The 17,746-nt window shown below is 40.7% G+C and overlaps 1 protein-coding gene across 1 annotated transcript in view; it reads left to right on the forward strand.

Annotated features, from left to right (window-relative positions):
* Positions 1–17,746, forward strand: part of LOC141165117 (protocadherin-15-like) — a 112,070-nt gene that overhangs the window by 26,767 nt on the left and 67,557 nt on the right. The window contains exons 6-8 of the mRNA XM_073650756.1: positions 29–121; positions 4,778–4,864; positions 13,041–13,151. Of these exons, the coding sequence (XP_073506857.1) occupies positions 29–121; positions 4,778–4,864; positions 13,041–13,151 (291 nt within the window). The remainder of the gene's footprint in view (positions 1–28; positions 122–4,777; positions 4,865–13,040; positions 13,152–17,746) is intronic.

Below are 17,746 nucleotides of genomic sequence, written 5' to 3' on the forward strand. Positions count from 1 at the left end.
CTTTTTATTCTTTGTCTTCTATCTCCAGGTCCAGTACAGAATAATAGTTCAAATTCTTAATGAAAATGACAATAAACCAAAGTTTTTGGAGGAATCCATTGCTGTTCAGAACATCAGCGAGGTGATTAATGTGCAGAGGTTTTTGTTTTTTTTTGTTAACCAACCCACATGCAAATCTATTCCTGGTAGGTGTTGCTAATAAGTCAATGAGTAAGTGAAGATGGATCCAGCTCAACACATCGGGCAATTAATTAAAATTCAACAATCTTTATTGGCAAATCCTTTTAAAAACTTGTAGAAAAGACAAAAAATGGACATCTCAGATGACAAAGCATATATTATGGGGTGGTGTGTATAAAATATACCATGCAAGTTTTGAGTGAAAACCTCTTGTACACTGGCTATGAAAAAGGATTTGCCAATAAAGATTGTTGAATTTTAATTAATTGCCCGGTGTGTTGATCTGGATCCATCTTCACTTCCTCATTGACCCAGGCGCTGTGCAGCAGCGAGGACGCTGTGCTCCGTGCCGGACTGGGATTACATCTCAGGGGTGAGCTGAAATGTTCTGTTTATTCATGTTACTAATAAGCCACCTAATTCTAGGAGAATCCCACCCAAAAAGAAGGAATAGTGGAAAGGAAAAACTGATACAGTTCTTGTTTATGACTAACAAAATACATAAAAATATACTAAAAAATTGCAAGTGTGATTGCAGCTTGATTACATTTCCAAGTGCATGTGCACACAGCACCTCTTTCACGCCGGCGAATCCGCTGAGTTTTTGAAGCAGAAAACGCTTTGTGAAATCACTGGTGGGGTTTCTCCTACAGCACATTGTTTGGCATCCCTGGATGTTTTTGCGATGTCTTTGCTGCCGGTGTCTTTTTTTTAACTATATATATATAAACTAGTGAGCAGCTTCCCTGTCTGAAGAATGAAGCTATTTCACAGATTTTAAAGCCTGTAGCTGTTAAAAGAAGCTGAAAAAGATGGAACATATGCAAAGACAGTCATTTTGACATTGTAATGCGTATGTTCAATTTTTTAGCATTTATCAAATGCTTTCTCAGGTGTTTTTCAGGCAGAATAGGCCTGAAAAAGATGTCGTGTGTACATACACTGATGGGTGAACAGCTGCAAACCTGGTACAAGTTTCTTTGTTTTTACAGAAAAACATATACAGAATGATAATATAATCATAAAAAGACAAAGCAAAGTGCTGTTAAATTTCATAAAGTAGAGAAATTGTTTACAAAACTGTGAACCAAAAAATTAATAAAACTAAATTTTTTAACTGTAATCATATTAGTTAAAACACGAACATATGCAGCCAGCATAACAAATGAAAGAACTCTGCAAATAGTCTAGCTTAAAAAAATCAGATACAGTTTTTTTGGTTTGCAGTTTCCAAGCAGATCTATGTATTTTCATGTTTCAATGTTACAAATACACTATATGTATTCTGTAGCTATATTTAATGATGCATGCAGGGGCGTACATAAAAGTCATGGGGCCTCATAGCAGATGCATAAAGCACTCCCCATAGTCCTCCATATAGTATAATGGACAGCCCATAGTCCTCCCTCTAGTATAGTGTACTATAGTCCTCCATCTAGTATAACTCACATCCCATAGTCCTCCATATAGTATAATGCACTCCCCATAGTCCTGAATATAATATACTGCACAGTCTATAGTCCTCCATATTATTATTACTATTTATTGTTAGAGCGCCATTTATTCCATGGCGCTTTACATTTGAAAAGGGGTATACAGTGGTGGCCAAAAGTATTGGCACCCCTGCAATTCTGTCACATAATACTCAGTTTCTTCCTGAAAATGATTGCAATCACAAATTCTTTGGTCTTATTATCTTCATTTAATTTGCTTGCAAGGAAAAAACACAAAAGAGAATGAAGCAAAAATCAAATCATTGATCATTTCACACAAAACTCCAAAAATGGGCCAGACAAAAGTATTGGCACCCTCAGCCTAATACTTGGTTGCACGACCTTTAGCCAAAATAACTGCGAACAACCGCTCCCGGTAACCATCAATGAGTTTCTTACAATGCTCTGCTGGAATTGTAGACCATTCTTCATTGGCAAACTGCTCCAGGTCCCTGATATTTGAAGGGTGCCTTCTCCAAACTGCCATTTTGAGATCTCTCCACAGGTGTTCTATGGGATTCAGGTCTGGACTCATTGCTGGCCACCTTAGAAGTCTCCAGTGCTTTCTCTCAAACCATTTTATAGTGCTTTTGGAAGTGTGTTTTGGGTCATCATCCTGCTGGAAGACCCATGACCTCTGAGGGAAACCCAGCTTTCTCACACTGGGCCCTACATTATGCTGCAAAATTTGTTGGTAGTCTTCAGACTTCATAATACCATGCACACGGTCAAGCAGTCCAGTGCCAGAGGCAGCAAAGCAACCCCAAAACATCAGGGAACCTCCGCCATATTTGACTGTAGGGACCGTGTTCTTTTCTTTGAATGCCTCTTTTTTTCCAGTACACTCTATGTTGATGCTTTTTGCCAAAAAGCTCTACTTTTGTCTCATCTGATCAGAGAACATTCTTTCAAAATGTTTTAGGCTTTCTCAGGTAAGTTTTGGCAAACTCCAGCCTGGCTTTTTTATGTCTCGGGGTAAGAAGTGGGGTCATCCTGGGTATCCTACCATACAGTACCTTTTCATTCAGACGCCGACGGATAGTACGGGTTGACACTGTTGTACCCTCGGACTGCAGGGCAGCTTGAACTTGTCTGGATGTTAGTCGAGGTTCTTTATCCACCATCCGCACAATCTTGCGTTGAAATCTCTCGTCAATTTTTCTTTTCCGTCCACATCTAGGGAGGTAAGCCACAGTGCCATGGGCTTTAAACTTCTTGATGACACTGTGCACGGAAGACACAGGAACATTCAGGTCTTTGGAGATGGACTTGTAGCCTTGAGATTGCTCATGCTTCCTCACAATTTGGTTTCTCAAGTCCTCAGACAGTTCTTTGGTCTTCTTTCTTTTCTCCATGCTCAATGTGGTACACACAAGGACACAGGACAGAGGTTGAGTCAACTTTAATCCATGTTAACTGGCTGCAAGTGTGATTTAGTTATTGCCAACACCTGTTAGGTGCCACAGGTAAGTTACAGGTGCTGTTAATTACACGAATTAGAGAAGCATCACATGATTTTTCAAACAGTGCCAATACTTTTGTCCACCCCCTTTTTTAGGCTTGGTGTGCAATTATATCCAATTTGGCTTTAGGACAATTCTTGTTGTGTTTTTTAATTGAAGACAAATTAAATGAAGATAATAATACCAAAGAATTTGTGATTGCAATAATTTTCAGGAAGAAACTGAGTATTATCTGACAGAATTGCAGGGGTGCCAATACTTTTGGCCACCACTGTACATAGAAAAAACAATTACAAATTCTTGAACAAAACGTGACAGCGACTGGTACAGGAGGAGCGAGGACCCTGCCCTGCCCATAGTCCTCCATAAAGTATAATGCCCAGCCCATAGCCCTCCATAAAGTATAATGCCCAGCCCATAGTCCTCCATAAAGTATAATGCTGAGCCCATAGTTTTCCATAAAGTATAATACCCAGCCCATAGTCCTCCATAAAGTATAATGTCGAGCCCATAGTACTCCATAAAGTATAATACCCAGCCCATAGTCCTCCATAAAGTATAATACTGAGCCCATAGTCCTCCATAAAGTATAATGCTGAGCCCATAGTCCTCCATAAAGTATAATACCCAGCCCATAGTCCTCCATAAAGTATAATGCCCAGCCCATAGTGCTCCATAAAGTATAATGCTGAGACCATAGTCCTCCATAAAGTATAATACCCAACCCATAGTCCTCCATAAAGTATAATACCCAGCCCATAGTCCTCCATAAAGTATAATACCCAGCCCATAGTCCTCCATAAAGTATAATGCCCAGCCCATAGTCATCCATAAAGTATAAAGCACAGCCCATAGTCCTCCATAAAGTATAAAGCACAGCCCATAGTCCTCCATAAAGTATAAAGCACAGCCCATAGTCCTCCATAAAGTATAAAGCACAGCCCATAGTCCTCCATAAAGTATAAAGCACAGCCCATAGTCCTCCATAAAGTATAAAGCACAGCCCATAGTCCTCCATAAAGTATAAAGCACAGCCCATAGTCATCCGTGTAGTAGAATGGCCACTGATTTAAAAAAAAAATTACTCACCTTACCTGCGCTCCCCCGATGTGCGGCGTCCTCTTGTGAAGCCAGCAGCAGACTTCAGCGTGGGGTGGGAGTGCATGATGTCACTGCCATGCTCCCCCGGTCACGTGCACACAAACGTCAGCTGCTGGCTTCTGATTGGCCGTCAGCGTATATTGCCGCACAAGGACCCAATGGATTTCTGTGGTGCAATACACTTCAGCTGGATGTGCGTCCGAGGATTCACATCCAGTTGAAGTTTCTGAAGGCATCGTCGGGCCCCTGACCCGCCGGGCCCGGTTGCTGCGATGACCACTGCCAGCTCAGTCGTTACGCCACTGCATGCTAACAAGAAGTATGAGACATAAGAAAGTCTGACTCCCAGATCAGACTACACAGTGTTTATCTGTAGTCTGTAACTTAGAGACACATAGATGTGCGCTGGAGCTGTAGACACAAAACAGTAAGATATAGCAACAGTGTTAGATGATTCCTATGAAACAGAATGTATACAAAGTTATTGGCAGTATAACAATGTAACTATTTACACTCGTGTTCACATTGCATGTTTTTTAGCTGGCTGAGGTGGACTCTGTAGTATTTACTGCGAAGGCAATGGATTTAGATGGCGATACATTGATGTATGTAATAGACCGTACAAGGGTGAGTACAAAAAATTCTGTCTTGCAATGGCAGTGACTAGTACACATGTGATCAGAGAAACCATACATACATCTTTAGTTGTCTTATAATACAGTCAGAAGATCAAAGGTAATGCCATAAATACATTACTGGTATGTAAAGTTACCCTGAGCCGGGGTCCAATATGAATAGAGCGTGGAACAGGTCATCAAAGGAACCTCCAGTGGCAGCTATAGAAAGTCCGATGAGCTCCTGCACCCGGCTAACCCCTTTACATGTGAAAGCTGAAAATAACCCCTTACTGATGGCATTTATCAATTATATTGTTCTTTCTGAAATATTTTAAGGCCACAAGTTTGCATCCACTAAGACCTGTCATCAGGTGTACAGTTTTTGCCCTCTTTTCACTTCTGCTGCTCCCAAGTATTCATGTTTTTTGCTCGTTTGTTTCTTAAACCCCCATATGGTACCAGAGATATGAGCCTTTTTTATTTACCTTTATATTTTAGGGTCTTTACAAGGGGGTGTCGCTTACAGCGTGCCAGTGCACAGCAGCCTAATGACACGCCCCCCGAGAATCCTGTGAGATACACCCCTTTGCAAAAGACCATAAAAATTTGCACTAGTTAAAAAGGCCCATATAAAAACAGTATACTCAAGAAAGCAGCGGGAGTAAAATATGAGTGAAAACTGGCAACCTTTAGCCTACCTCCAGTCATTTTCTGAGGCCAGTTAGGCTGTGTGCCCACGTAGCGTTTTTCAAGCGTTTATGCTGCGGAATTTCTGCAGCGTAAACGCTTGTTAAACGCTAGGTAATCCGCCCCCCATGGTCCCCAAGGGGATTCCGCATGTTCTATGCACATGCTGCGGATCTTTCCTCAGCGTTTACGCTGCGTACAAAAATCCGCAGCATGTCATTTAATTTTGCGTTTCCGCAAGCGGAATTGCCTTTGTGCTATGCATTAAAAACGCAAGGCAATTCCGCATGTGGAAAACGCGCGATAAACGCGCAATAATCGCGTGCGGAATTCTGCAAGCGTTTTTCCGGGAGAGGACTTGCAGAAATGAAGCAGAAATTTTCTGCTTCATTTCTGCAACGTGGGCACATAGCCTAACACTTTCATTTTTCCATCAATGAAGCAGTCTCAGGGCTTGCTTCTTGCATGGTGATCTGATGTCACCATTGTCACCATTTAGGAATACATACAACATTTTTTCACGTCTTGTTACATTTTTTTGATTTGTGTTGCCAAAAAGCAGCAATTCTGGCTATTCAATTTTAACGAGTTCATTCATTTTATATTTTAATGGATTGGACTTTCATGGATGCGGCGATATCAAAGCTTTTATTTGTTTACATATTTTTATTTCTCTACTTTTAAAATGGGGAAAATAATGTGATTTGAATATTTTATATTTATTTATTTTTTTGTACTTTTTTTATTACTTTGTTTTTTAATCCCCTTGGAGAACTTGAACCTGCAATTGTCTGATCACTTGATCTATATACTGCAGTACAACAGTATTGTTGTATATAGCAAAAATCACATTCTCCAATGAAGCCCAGTCTGTGGATTCCTACTCCTACTCCTACTCACAGGAGTCCTGACAAGGCAACCATTGAGGCCTTCAACAAGTTACTTGCTGTTGTCAGAGGATGACAGAGGCACTTGGGGTGTTAACAGCAGCAATGTTTAATCGCTGCAGTTACAGACATGTACTAGCTGTATAACACAGCCGGCATCTGCAGGGTATGGAGCGGGCTCAGCTATCCATACACGGCCACTCAACATTGAACGTTTCAGTACATCCAATGTCACTAAGAGGTTAAATTTCACTGCTTCATTTCGCTGTTGTAAAAAAAAGAGGAAGCGATAAAGAGCCTTGGATAACTAATCTCACTATATGACTATACGTCTTCCATTTTCTTAGAAAGGTAAAGAATCAGTAGTGGATTTGCTTCTAAAGAAAAGGGAAACTATTAAAAATGTTCACTACAGTTTTACCTCTAAGCAGACGTCATAGCTGTGCATCAGGCAAAATCCAGAAACAGTCAATTTAATTCAGATGGGAGGAAAAAATACAAAACATGAATCCGGAATCAGCATTTTCCACAATACACATTATTTTGTGGCCCATGTTCACACATGTTAGATATGTTACACATTTGCAGTGCATATTTCAGACTTTCTAAGCCCTATTCACTTTCTGCTCCTGGATGTTACTATAATAATTATATATATCTTGAATGAAGTAGCACAGTGCACGCTAGATAGCGTGGTGGCTCAGTGGTTAGCAGCACGATTGTCTTGCAGCACTGGGGTCCTTTGTTTAAATCCCACCAAATACAACATCTGTAAAGAATTTGTGTCTTCTCCCTATGTTTGCATAGGGGCGCTGCAGGTTCCTCCCACACTCCAAGGACATACTGATGAGGAATTTAGATTGTGAGCCCCAATGGAGACAGCTATGATGATGTCTGTAAATCTCTGTGGAATTGATGATGCTATATAGGTAAGTAAAATATACAGTTGAAACCAGAAGTTTACATACACTATATAAAAAGACACATATGCATGTTTTTCTCAATATCTGACATGAAGTCAGAATAAACCTTTCCCGTTTTAGGTCAATTAGGATTACCATAATTTTTAATATTTGCCAAATTCCAGAATAATGAGAGAGAGAGAATGTTTTAAGGCATTTTTTATTACTTACTGCAAAGTTTACATACATTTCATTAGTATTTGGTACCACTGCCCTTAAACTGAATGACTTGGGTCATATGTTTGGGATATCCTTCCACAAGCTTCTCACAATAGTTGGTCAGAATTTGGGCCCATTCCTCCTGACAAAACTGGTGTAACTGATCCAGGTTTGTAGGTCGCCTTGCATGCACCTGCCTTATCAGCTTTGCCCATAAATTTTCAATAGGATTGAGATCAGGGCTTTGTGATTTTGGCAGTATGCTTCGGGCCATTGTCCATTTGGAAGACCCATTTCTGCCCAAGCTTTAATTTCCTGGCTGATGTCTTAAGATGTTGCTTCAGTATTGCCACATAATCTTCTTTTCTCATGATGTCATCTATTTTGTGAAGTGTACCAGTCCCTCCTGCAGCAAAACAACACCACAACATGATGCTGCCACCTCCATGTTTGACAGTTGGGATGTTGTTCTGAGGCTTCCAAGCTTCTCCCTTTTTCCTCCAAGCATAACGATGGTCATTATGCCCAAAAAGTTCAATTTTAGTTTCATCAGACCACAGGAATGTCTCCAAAAATTACTCGTTTCACTGTGAATATTGACACAATCATCTTTACATGGTCTTTTGCTTTTGTCGTTGGGTTGATACACACATGTTGGACCTAAGCACGTTCATCTCTAGGACACAAAACCCATCTCCTTCCTGAGCGGTATGATGGCTGGACATTCCCATCTTGTTTGTACTTGCGTATAATTGTTTGTACAGATGAATGATGCACCTTCAGGTATCTTGAAATTGTACCCAAGGATAAGCCAGACTTGTGCAAGTCCACAGTTCTCTTCCTGATATCTTGGCTGATTTCTTTAGACTTTCCCATGATGCTACACAAAGAAGCAGTGTGTTTCAGGTGTGCATTAAAATACATCCACAAGTGTGTCTCTAATTAACTCAGATGTTGCCAAAAAAAAAAAAACTATCAGAAGCTTCCAAACACATGACATCATCATATGGGCATTTCAGAATTGTTTAAAGGCATAGTAATCTTAGTGTATGTAAACTTGATTTTGACTTTGACTTTGCAGTAAGTAATAAAAATGCCTTAAATCATTCTCTCGCTCTCATTATTTTGGCATTTGGCAAATATAAAAAATTATGGTAATCCTAATTGACCTAAAACGGGAAAGGCTTATTTTGATTTCATGTCAGATATTGAGAAAAACATGTATATGTGTCTTTTTATATAGTGTATGTAAACTTCTGGTTTCAACTGTATAAACGCTTGACCACCACTCCATCCATATTTTTCCTAGCTGAAGTTCTGCAGTTGGAGGGGATCAGGTAACCCTCATTCTGTTGACTAATGGGGGCTTCTGTGGTTGGACCACCATCCCCACCGATTTAACATTATCACATATCCAGTGGATAGGTGCTAAATGCTTTAGGCTATTCAAACTGTAAAAAAATAACAATTTGAACTGAGTTCTCTCAGTGAAGGGAAAGGTAGAAGAGTAACCTATTTTTCTACTAAACAACAATGTCAAGGTGAAATGTCACTTGGCCTTGTCTTGTATGCAGCCATCTTGGTTAGCAGAACATGGGACAATGGAGCCGGTTTCTACAATGTGGTCAGGGCCGGCCCGAACGTATAGGCGAACTAGACGGCCGCCTAGGGCGTCGACCCTAAGGGGTCGCCAGAGAAAAAATAGAAAAAATTATAAAAAATCTTTTCAAAAGGCAAAAAGTTTTAGTGATGGAAAGAAAAGTGTACATAAATTTTTTTACCATAAATTTAAAAGAAAAACCGTTGAGCTTCAATTTACGCACGGAAAGGAGGCGCTAAACTACGGACGTGAGTCGTTTGCATCGTCTGCTGACAGGTGTTGGATCCCGCGCGTTTATTTTGCTCCTAAGTTTTCAAATGTTGGCAAAGCAAAGCAAACAACCAAACATGCACACACTACACTAAGGGGGCGCCCGAGAAAAAAAAATACGTATACTTAAAAGGTAGGTGTACCATATGGCCTATTTATACGTAGTTTGGACTTTAGGTACTAGGTACTAGTTGGCGATTATATTGATAGATGTCATCAGCAGTCGATGCGGCTAGAGGGAGGAGTCTGTTTTGACACATTGGCGTAGACTGCCTGGACTGCCAATCAGGCCAGCTAAGGCAAGGGAGATAGTATCTACGTTTTTTGTATATCGGCGCGCGCTATTATAATATTTTCAAGGTATGTCTCTACTGTTTGCATGCTTTATCATGTGAGCCATTGCTGTTATTTTGTATATTCATTAGATTCATTGTTCAATGAGGTTTCATGAATGCAAATAGAAAATAGGAGGTTTTTAGTAAATTTTTGGCCTAGATTCTAAAGTGTTAGGCGCTGCGAGGTAGGTATATTGTTTTGATTTTCAAAAATATTGGAAATTGTTAAAGAAATTTGTGGTTTTTGTCTTAAAAGTAAAATCGTATTATATAATGTTCAGATAACAATTTTAATCGGCGCGTTAACTTTTAGGTAAATGCTGTCTGTTGTAACGAGTCATGGCTGCTAAGAAGAAAAAACTTTCGGGGTTTCAGAACCGTAAAAGAAAAGCTGAGGAGGAGAAATCACTTTCAAAAATCAAAGGGTCATTTTTAAAATATCTAAGCAATAGAAATGAAGACGCGGAATTCCAAACGTTGGAACAACAGCTTCTGTTGCCTCGGAAATATCGAATGTGGAAATAGAATTTGTTTCTCATGCTGAAAATAGTGAACTACAACCATCAATATCTGGTGGCAGATCTGATCAAAGTACCAGTACTGACATGGAGGCTGGTACATCTATAAAAATACTACGCAAAGACTATTCGGACGATCCCGCTACGTGGACCGTAATCAATGATGACTTATGCCTAGATGTAGTAAAACTCGGCCCCACGCAAGTTAAAGATTTCGATTTTCCTTTGGACACTAATCGTAGAAAATTTTCTTGTGTTCACTATAAACGTCATCTTGTCAATGGTGAAAGTCTTGAACGCAATTGGCTAACGTAATCTATTCAGAAAAATTCAGTTTTTTGTTTTTGCTGCACGTTGTTTCCAGACTCATCACTTCAACTAGGAATCATCAAACGCTCAGCCTTAGGTACTGATGGTGTAAATGACTGGAAAAACATATCTGCTATTTTAGCCAGCCACGAAAAAAGCAAAGATCACATGATTAGCTTTCAAAAATGGAAGGAACTCGAAAATAGACTTAAGATGAACAAGACCATTGACGAAGAACACTTACGCAAAATTGAAGAGCAAGAAAAATACTGGCATCAAATTTTAGAAAGGTTGATAGCTTTAGTGAGGGTACTAGGTACGCAAAAGTTAGCGTTCCGTGGATCAAATGATGCATTGTTTGCATCTAATAATGGGAACTTTTTGAAATTTGTGGAGTACTTGGCTATGTTCGATCCCGTCATGTGTGAGCACATTCGGAATATCCGGGACAAAGAGATTCATGCACATTATTTGGGAAAAACAATACAGAATGAGATGATTCAACTGCTAAGTAATGGTATTCAGGAAAAGATTCTTGACGATGTCAAAACTGCAAAATACTTTTCTGTAGTGCTGGATTGTACTTCTGACATGTCTCATGTTGAACAAATGACTATCATTGTTCGGTTTGTTTCCACATCAGAAGACAAAAAGTTTTAAATTAAAGAGCACTTCTTGGGATTCATTCCTGTTTCTGATACAACTGGAGGTGGTTTGACAGCCGCTGTCTTGAACAAATTTGAAGAACTGTCGCTCTCTGTGGACAACTTACGAGGGCAAGGCTACGACAATGGGAGCAACATGAAGGGAAAAAACATTGGACTACAAAGACGAATTTTGGACATAAACCCACGTGCATTCTTTGTGCCTTGCAGCTCCCATTCTCTAAACTTAGTCGTCAACGATGCCGCTAAATGTTGTTTTGGAGCGACAACTTTTTTCCTGTTAGTTCAAAATCTCTACGTATTTTTCTCTTCGTCAACTCAGCGTTGGGAAGTACTCGTGCGTCATTTGCCATCTCTGACTCTAAAACCTCTAAGCGAAACAAGGTGGGAAAGTAGAATTGATGCTCTGGCCCCCCTCCGTTACCAATTGAGCGAAGTCCATGATGCCCTAATGGACATAGCAGAAAATATTAGTCTCACAGGAAGCTCTGGAAATGTCTCCCGGCTAGAAGCTCAAGGTCTTGCTAAACAAGTTGGAACCTTTTCTTTTGTTACATCTGTTCTAGTATGGTTCAACATTTTGTACGAAATCAATTTGACAAGTAAGTTACTTCAGTCACAAGAATTCGATTTAGCTGCTGCTTCTCAACACCTTGACAAAACAAAGAAATATCTGCAATCATTAAGAAGCGATTAAGAGTTTGAGAAGCTGTTAGTTGATGCGAGGGAAATCGCAGAAGAGCTTGGCATACCAGCTAATTTTGAGTCAAGTTCTGCGCCAAAACGTTTAAAGAAAAAAAATAGACAGTTCTCTTATGAAGGGAAAGATGAGCCCGTAAGAGATGAGAAACAGAGTTTCAAAATTAACTTTTACTTTGCGATCTTAGATACTGCTATAAATTCAGTTGATGAGCGGTTCACTCAGCTGAAAGAAATGGAATTGAAATTTGGATTTTTGTACCACATCCGTTCACTTGAGATAAAACCAAGCAAATTTGTTCTGGATAAGTGTAAAGCTCTGGAAAAGTCTCTTACACACAACGAAGTAAAAGACATCGATGCCATAGAGCTATGTGGTGAACTGCAGGCAATGTCAAGACGTGTTCCAGAAGATTCATCATCAAAAGACGTTCTTGAACTTTTGCTTAAATCTGACTTGAAAGAAAGTGTCCCCAACCTGGTGGTGGCTCTAAGAATTCTTTTGACTCTGCCTGTGTCCGTGGCCTCAGGAGAGAGAAGCTTCTCAAAACTAAAGCTAATTAAAACATATTTAAGGGCAAATATGACGCAAGAGAGGTTGGTTGGGTTGGCAACAATTTCGATAGAATCTGAAGCTGCTAAACAAATTAATCTCGGTGACTTAGTGTCATCCTTTTCAAAAAAAAAGGCAAGGAAACAAAAATTTTAATTACCTATGGTCGTTTTTGCTTTGTGTTATTGATTACTTTGTATATATTTGTCCTATACAACTTCTCAGAAGATTAAAGAGTTAGGAGAGAGTTAATTAATCATTGTTGTTGTGGTTTATTTTGCTCCTAAATTTATATCCCAAGTTTTCACCTACTGCCAAGAATAGTAGGGGCGCAACAAAATAGTTTCGCCTAGGGCGCCGTAATCTCTCAGGCCGGCCCTGAATGCGGTCCAGTGAGCGTGCCACTCAGAGGAAAACCTCATTGTCTCACTTTGTGTATGTGATTAATGTATTCCTGATTATATATATTGAGGAGCTTTAACCTGATTATAGTGCATGCCATGTGTTTCCAAAGAAAGATATTTTTTCTCTATTGTTCACAGGGTGATTTTAAATACTTTCACATGGATCTCCCTTACAACGGGAAAGTATTGCTGTCTAGGCCTTTAGATTATGAAAATGTACAGGAACTGGAGGTTATCATTCATGCTGTGGTAAGATATCTGGTTGCAACACTTTTGTTTAGTATTTCGAAATAGTGAAATTCATATTACAGCAGAAATTACTTTAACTTCCAAGGAAAGTTTTATCCCCAAGGCAACCTTGTTGGGATTGACACAGTTCACATAGTTAGCAATTATTTATCTTCCGGTACATTCGATTCAGATACACATTCTGCAGATCTGTAAGGCTACGTTAGTTACACTTTTGATGCATTTCCGCTGCAGAAACACACTAGAAACGCATGTGCATTTTTTACCTGCAGATGTTCCGTATCTAATGTAAATCTTTGGGAAAAATCTGCAGATAAAACTCAGCGTACCCCCAAGAGAAATTGACAGGTTGCGGGTTTGAAAAACGCACCACAGGTCAATTTAAGCAGCGTATATAAGAAGCACAGTGGGCAGGAGATTTCTAGAAATCCCATCCACTTTTCTGGAACTGTTTTTAATGCAGGGAAAACATGCAGCGTCAAAAACTCAACAAAAGATCATCATGGGAACATAGCCCAAGAGATGAAAAGCTGCAAGAATTGGGAAAAATGTTACTATAAAAGCTTTTCCACCTTCTACAAGAAGAAGAGACAGACTGCTATAAACACATGGCAATCCAATCTATTTGTATTCAGACATGTCTTAAATAGATAATAATCCTCCAGGGGTGTCCCCTCACACTAGCAGTAATCACATTTACCTATAATCTCTTGGAGATTATACTATTTGACACCACTAGCAATCATGGGCCAGTCAGTAGTCACTGATTCCGGCTGGGTCTGGGTGGGACTCTCATCGCCTTTGAGCTTTCAGCTTAACGTTCTGATCTTCCTACATATGGGTGCTCTCACCTTTAGTGATGTGGAGCTAATGCATAGTGACAGACAGACACTTAATATTATGTCATTCCTAATTGAAAGTAAAAATAGAACAGCTAAACTCAGGGTGACTTTTGCACTGTAGGAAAATCCTTACAAAGTATGGAGTGCGGCTGTTATTACAGTCAACTGTGATATGCCCAAAATGGACAGATATTATGTATCTAAGGTCAATGCTACTATAAATAAAACATAACTATGTCTGTAGGTACATCTTTGTAAAAATATATATATTTCCCAATTTTTGGGCAACTAATTTATTATTTGGCAAATATAAGATTTTAATGGAAATAATCTTTAAAGGTAATCTGTCTCCAGGTTTTTGCCAGTTAATCTAAGAGCAGCATAATATAGAGACCCTGTTTGTAGAAAGCTGCCAATCAGTGGTGTGGGAGGAGTTATACCGAGCTCAGCATTCAGAGAACTGCTAGATCTGCTATCAAAACTGCAGCAACTAGACCAATAAGTGATACATCACTGGATTCAGAGTCTATGTCCATTTGTTATGCTACTCACAGAAAACAAAGCAAAAACCTGGTGATAGATTCCCTTTAAATAATTTAGAGAGGTATGAGGCCTTCATATCTAGAGTTACCCTGGCGTGGGTGTTCCCATTATCATACCATCTTACATCTTTTTAAAATATTGTTACCTCTTTTACCTTTATGAAGCAACTAGAAGTAAACAAGCTAATGTTGGGCTGCTAATCCTGGACCATTGCTTTATGCTTGCCCCAGGCTAAAATTTGCCTGCCCCATAGTAGGGTAAAATTTCCTTCCCGACTCCACATATGGCAATCAGTTTATTTCCTTGGATCAACGTCCCATTTCAAAGTCTACTACTTATAAACTGTAATCTGTTTATCAAGAAATTCACAACGTCTATGGTATGTCTGACATTAATTTACACTGTAGAGCAAGTAGGCTTTATTGTATATTCAAAATCGTTCTTCAGACAGAGACAAAGGCAGTGTCGGACTGGGGTGCCAAGGGCCCACCAGTAACCAACTCCTTTTCAGCTTCATGTAAATGTGACATTGTCCTCAATCACAAATTTATATAACAATGAACTGGGTAGATTGTTAGATGAGTAAGATGCTGCCTTTGTCTGCACAGAGTGATTCAAGTATATTGTGCCAAGTACTACTCATATATAAGGGTGGTGACCACTCTTGCGCAGGGGCCCACCGGAGCATTCTCCTGTTCTCCTGTGGGACAGTCCAAGCCTGGACAAAGGGTTACATTATCTGACTCTTTCCGTATTGCAAATGATCCTTAGTAGTGATGAGCGAGCATGCTCGCCACTGCTCGGTACTCGCCCGAGCATCTCAGTACTCGAGATCCTCGGAGCTCACCGAGTACTTTCGAGATGCTCGGGCATGAGCTCGGGTCCCCGTCCTGCATGTTTGGCGCTATTTAGAGCACCAATCATGCAGGGATTGTCTGCCACTCACTGTAATGTCACAACCATGGTGGTTGTGGCATTACAGTGATTGCCCAAATCGATGGGAACAGTGCTCACAGTGAAACATGAAAACCCGGCAATTCAGCAGCGGCATACACCGGTACCCGACAATTTAGAACAGAAAGAATAGAGCATCACACATAGATTAGATAGATAGAAACATGTCAGTCACACATGTAATAAGTACAGTGACAGTGTTGGTTACTGTACTTGTCATTTAGTGTTAAAATAAAGGATTTATTAAAAAAAAATTGGCGTGGGGTTCCCCTTAATTTTAGTCTCTAGCGGAGGTTAAGCAGATGGCTGGGGCAGATGTTTGAAGCCTGGGAAGGGGGTAATACCCACGGAGCTTCCCAGGCTACTAATATCAGCCCCCAACTGAATACCTAGCCTTTACTACCTATTAAAATGGGGGACCCCAAAAAAAATTGCGTGGGGTCCCCCCTATTTTAATAACTAGCAAAGGCTAGGCAGTCAGCTGGGGGCTGATATTAATAAACCAGGAAGGGTGCCATGAATTTTGGCCCCCTCCCAGGCTAGAAACACCAGCCGTCAGCCGCCCCAGAAATGGCGCATCCATAGGATGCGCCAATTCTGGCACTTAGCCTCGCTCTTCCCACTGCCCTGGTGCGGTGGCAGGGGGTAATAGGGTTGGGGTTGATGTCAGCTTATAATGCCAGCTGACATCAAGCCCAGGTTAGTAATGGAGAGGCGTCTATAAGACACCCCCATTACTAACCCCATAGTCAAAGTTAAAAAAAAACACAAACACCCAGAATAAAGTACTTTAATTGAAATAAAGACACAATTCTTTAATGTTCTAAATTAAACTCTACTTACTGTCACGCCCATTCCAGCTGAAGCCAACGATCTCCTGCAATAAAAGTAAAATAATAAACCAACCTCATCTTTTATTGCAGGAGATCGTTGGCTTCAGCTGGAATGGGCGTGACGATTAGTAGAGTTTAATTTAGAACATTAAAGAATTGTGTCTTTATTTCAATTAAAGGACTTTATTCTGGGTGTTTGTGTTTTTTTTTAACTTTGACTATGGGGTTAGTAATGGGGGTGTCTTATAGACGCCTCTCCATTACTAACCTGGGCTTGATGTCAGCTGGCATTATAAGCTGACATCAACCCCAACCCTATTACCCCACTGCCACCGCTACAGGGCAGTGGGAAGAGCGAGGCTAAGTGCCAGAATTGGCGCATCCTATGGATGCGCCATTTCTGGGGCAGCTGACGGCTGGTGTTTCTAGCCTGGGAGGGGGCCAAAATTCATGGCACCGTTCCTGGGCTATTAATATCAGCCCCCAGCTGTCTGCCTAGCCTTTGCTAGCTAATAAAATAGGGGGGACTCCACGTCGTTTTTTTTTGGGCCCCCCATTTTAATAGCTAGTAAAGGCTAGGTATTCAGCTGGGGGCTGATATTAGTAGCATGGGAAGCTCCGTGGGTATTACTCCCTTCCAAGGCTTCAAACATCTGCCCCAGCCGTCTGCTTAACCTCCGCTAGAGACTAAAAGTACGGGGAACCCCACGCCAATTTTTTTTTAAATAAATCCTTTATTTAAACACTAAAACATGTCAGTCACATATATAATAAGTACAGTGACAGTGTTGGTTACTGTACTTGTTATTTAGTGTTAAAATAAAGGATTTATTAAAAAAAAAATAGTGTTTTTGTCTCTTTAAAAAAGCCGGCCGGCAATTCATCAGCTGCATACATCGGTACCCGACAATTTAGAACAGAAAGAATAGAGCATCACACATAGATTAGATAGTGTAACATACCTGGCGGCGTCCTTGCATGGTGGTCCATCTCCCACTGTGCAAGAGGGCGCACTTGATCTCCTGTCCAGAATGTCTCTCTGGCTTCCCTCCATGCTGTCTGTTTGTGTCTGTTTCTGCTGCTTAAGGGCGGCGCCCGATCACTTCCTGCCTTTTGTACCTGCTGTGGGTCACACCCCTTGTGCGTCCTCAGCCTATTGCTGTCTGTCACCTGGTATATAGCTCAGCTGCTCCCATCTATCCCTGCCTGAGCATAGTGTTTCCTTCAGTGTGTGCTTGCACTCTGAAGGTGCCAGGTCCCGTCTCTTCCCTCCTGCCTTCTAGGGGCCGATTACCTAGACCCGTTCCTGTATCTTGTCTGACCTGTCTGAACTCGCTCCTTGCCTGTTCCTCTTGCCTTCTAGTGGCCGATTTCCTAGACCCGCTCCTGTGTCTGGTCTGTCCTGTCTGAACACGCTCCTTGC

The sequence above is a fragment of the Phyllobates terribilis genome, unplaced genomic scaffold, assembly GCF_046119375.1.
Source record: "Phyllobates terribilis strain yellow unplaced genomic scaffold, ASM4611937v1 Scaffold_11__3_contigs__length_659146591, whole genome shotgun sequence".
In the NCBI taxonomy this organism is placed as follows: Eukaryota; Metazoa; Chordata; class Amphibia; order Anura; family Dendrobatidae; genus Phyllobates; species Phyllobates terribilis.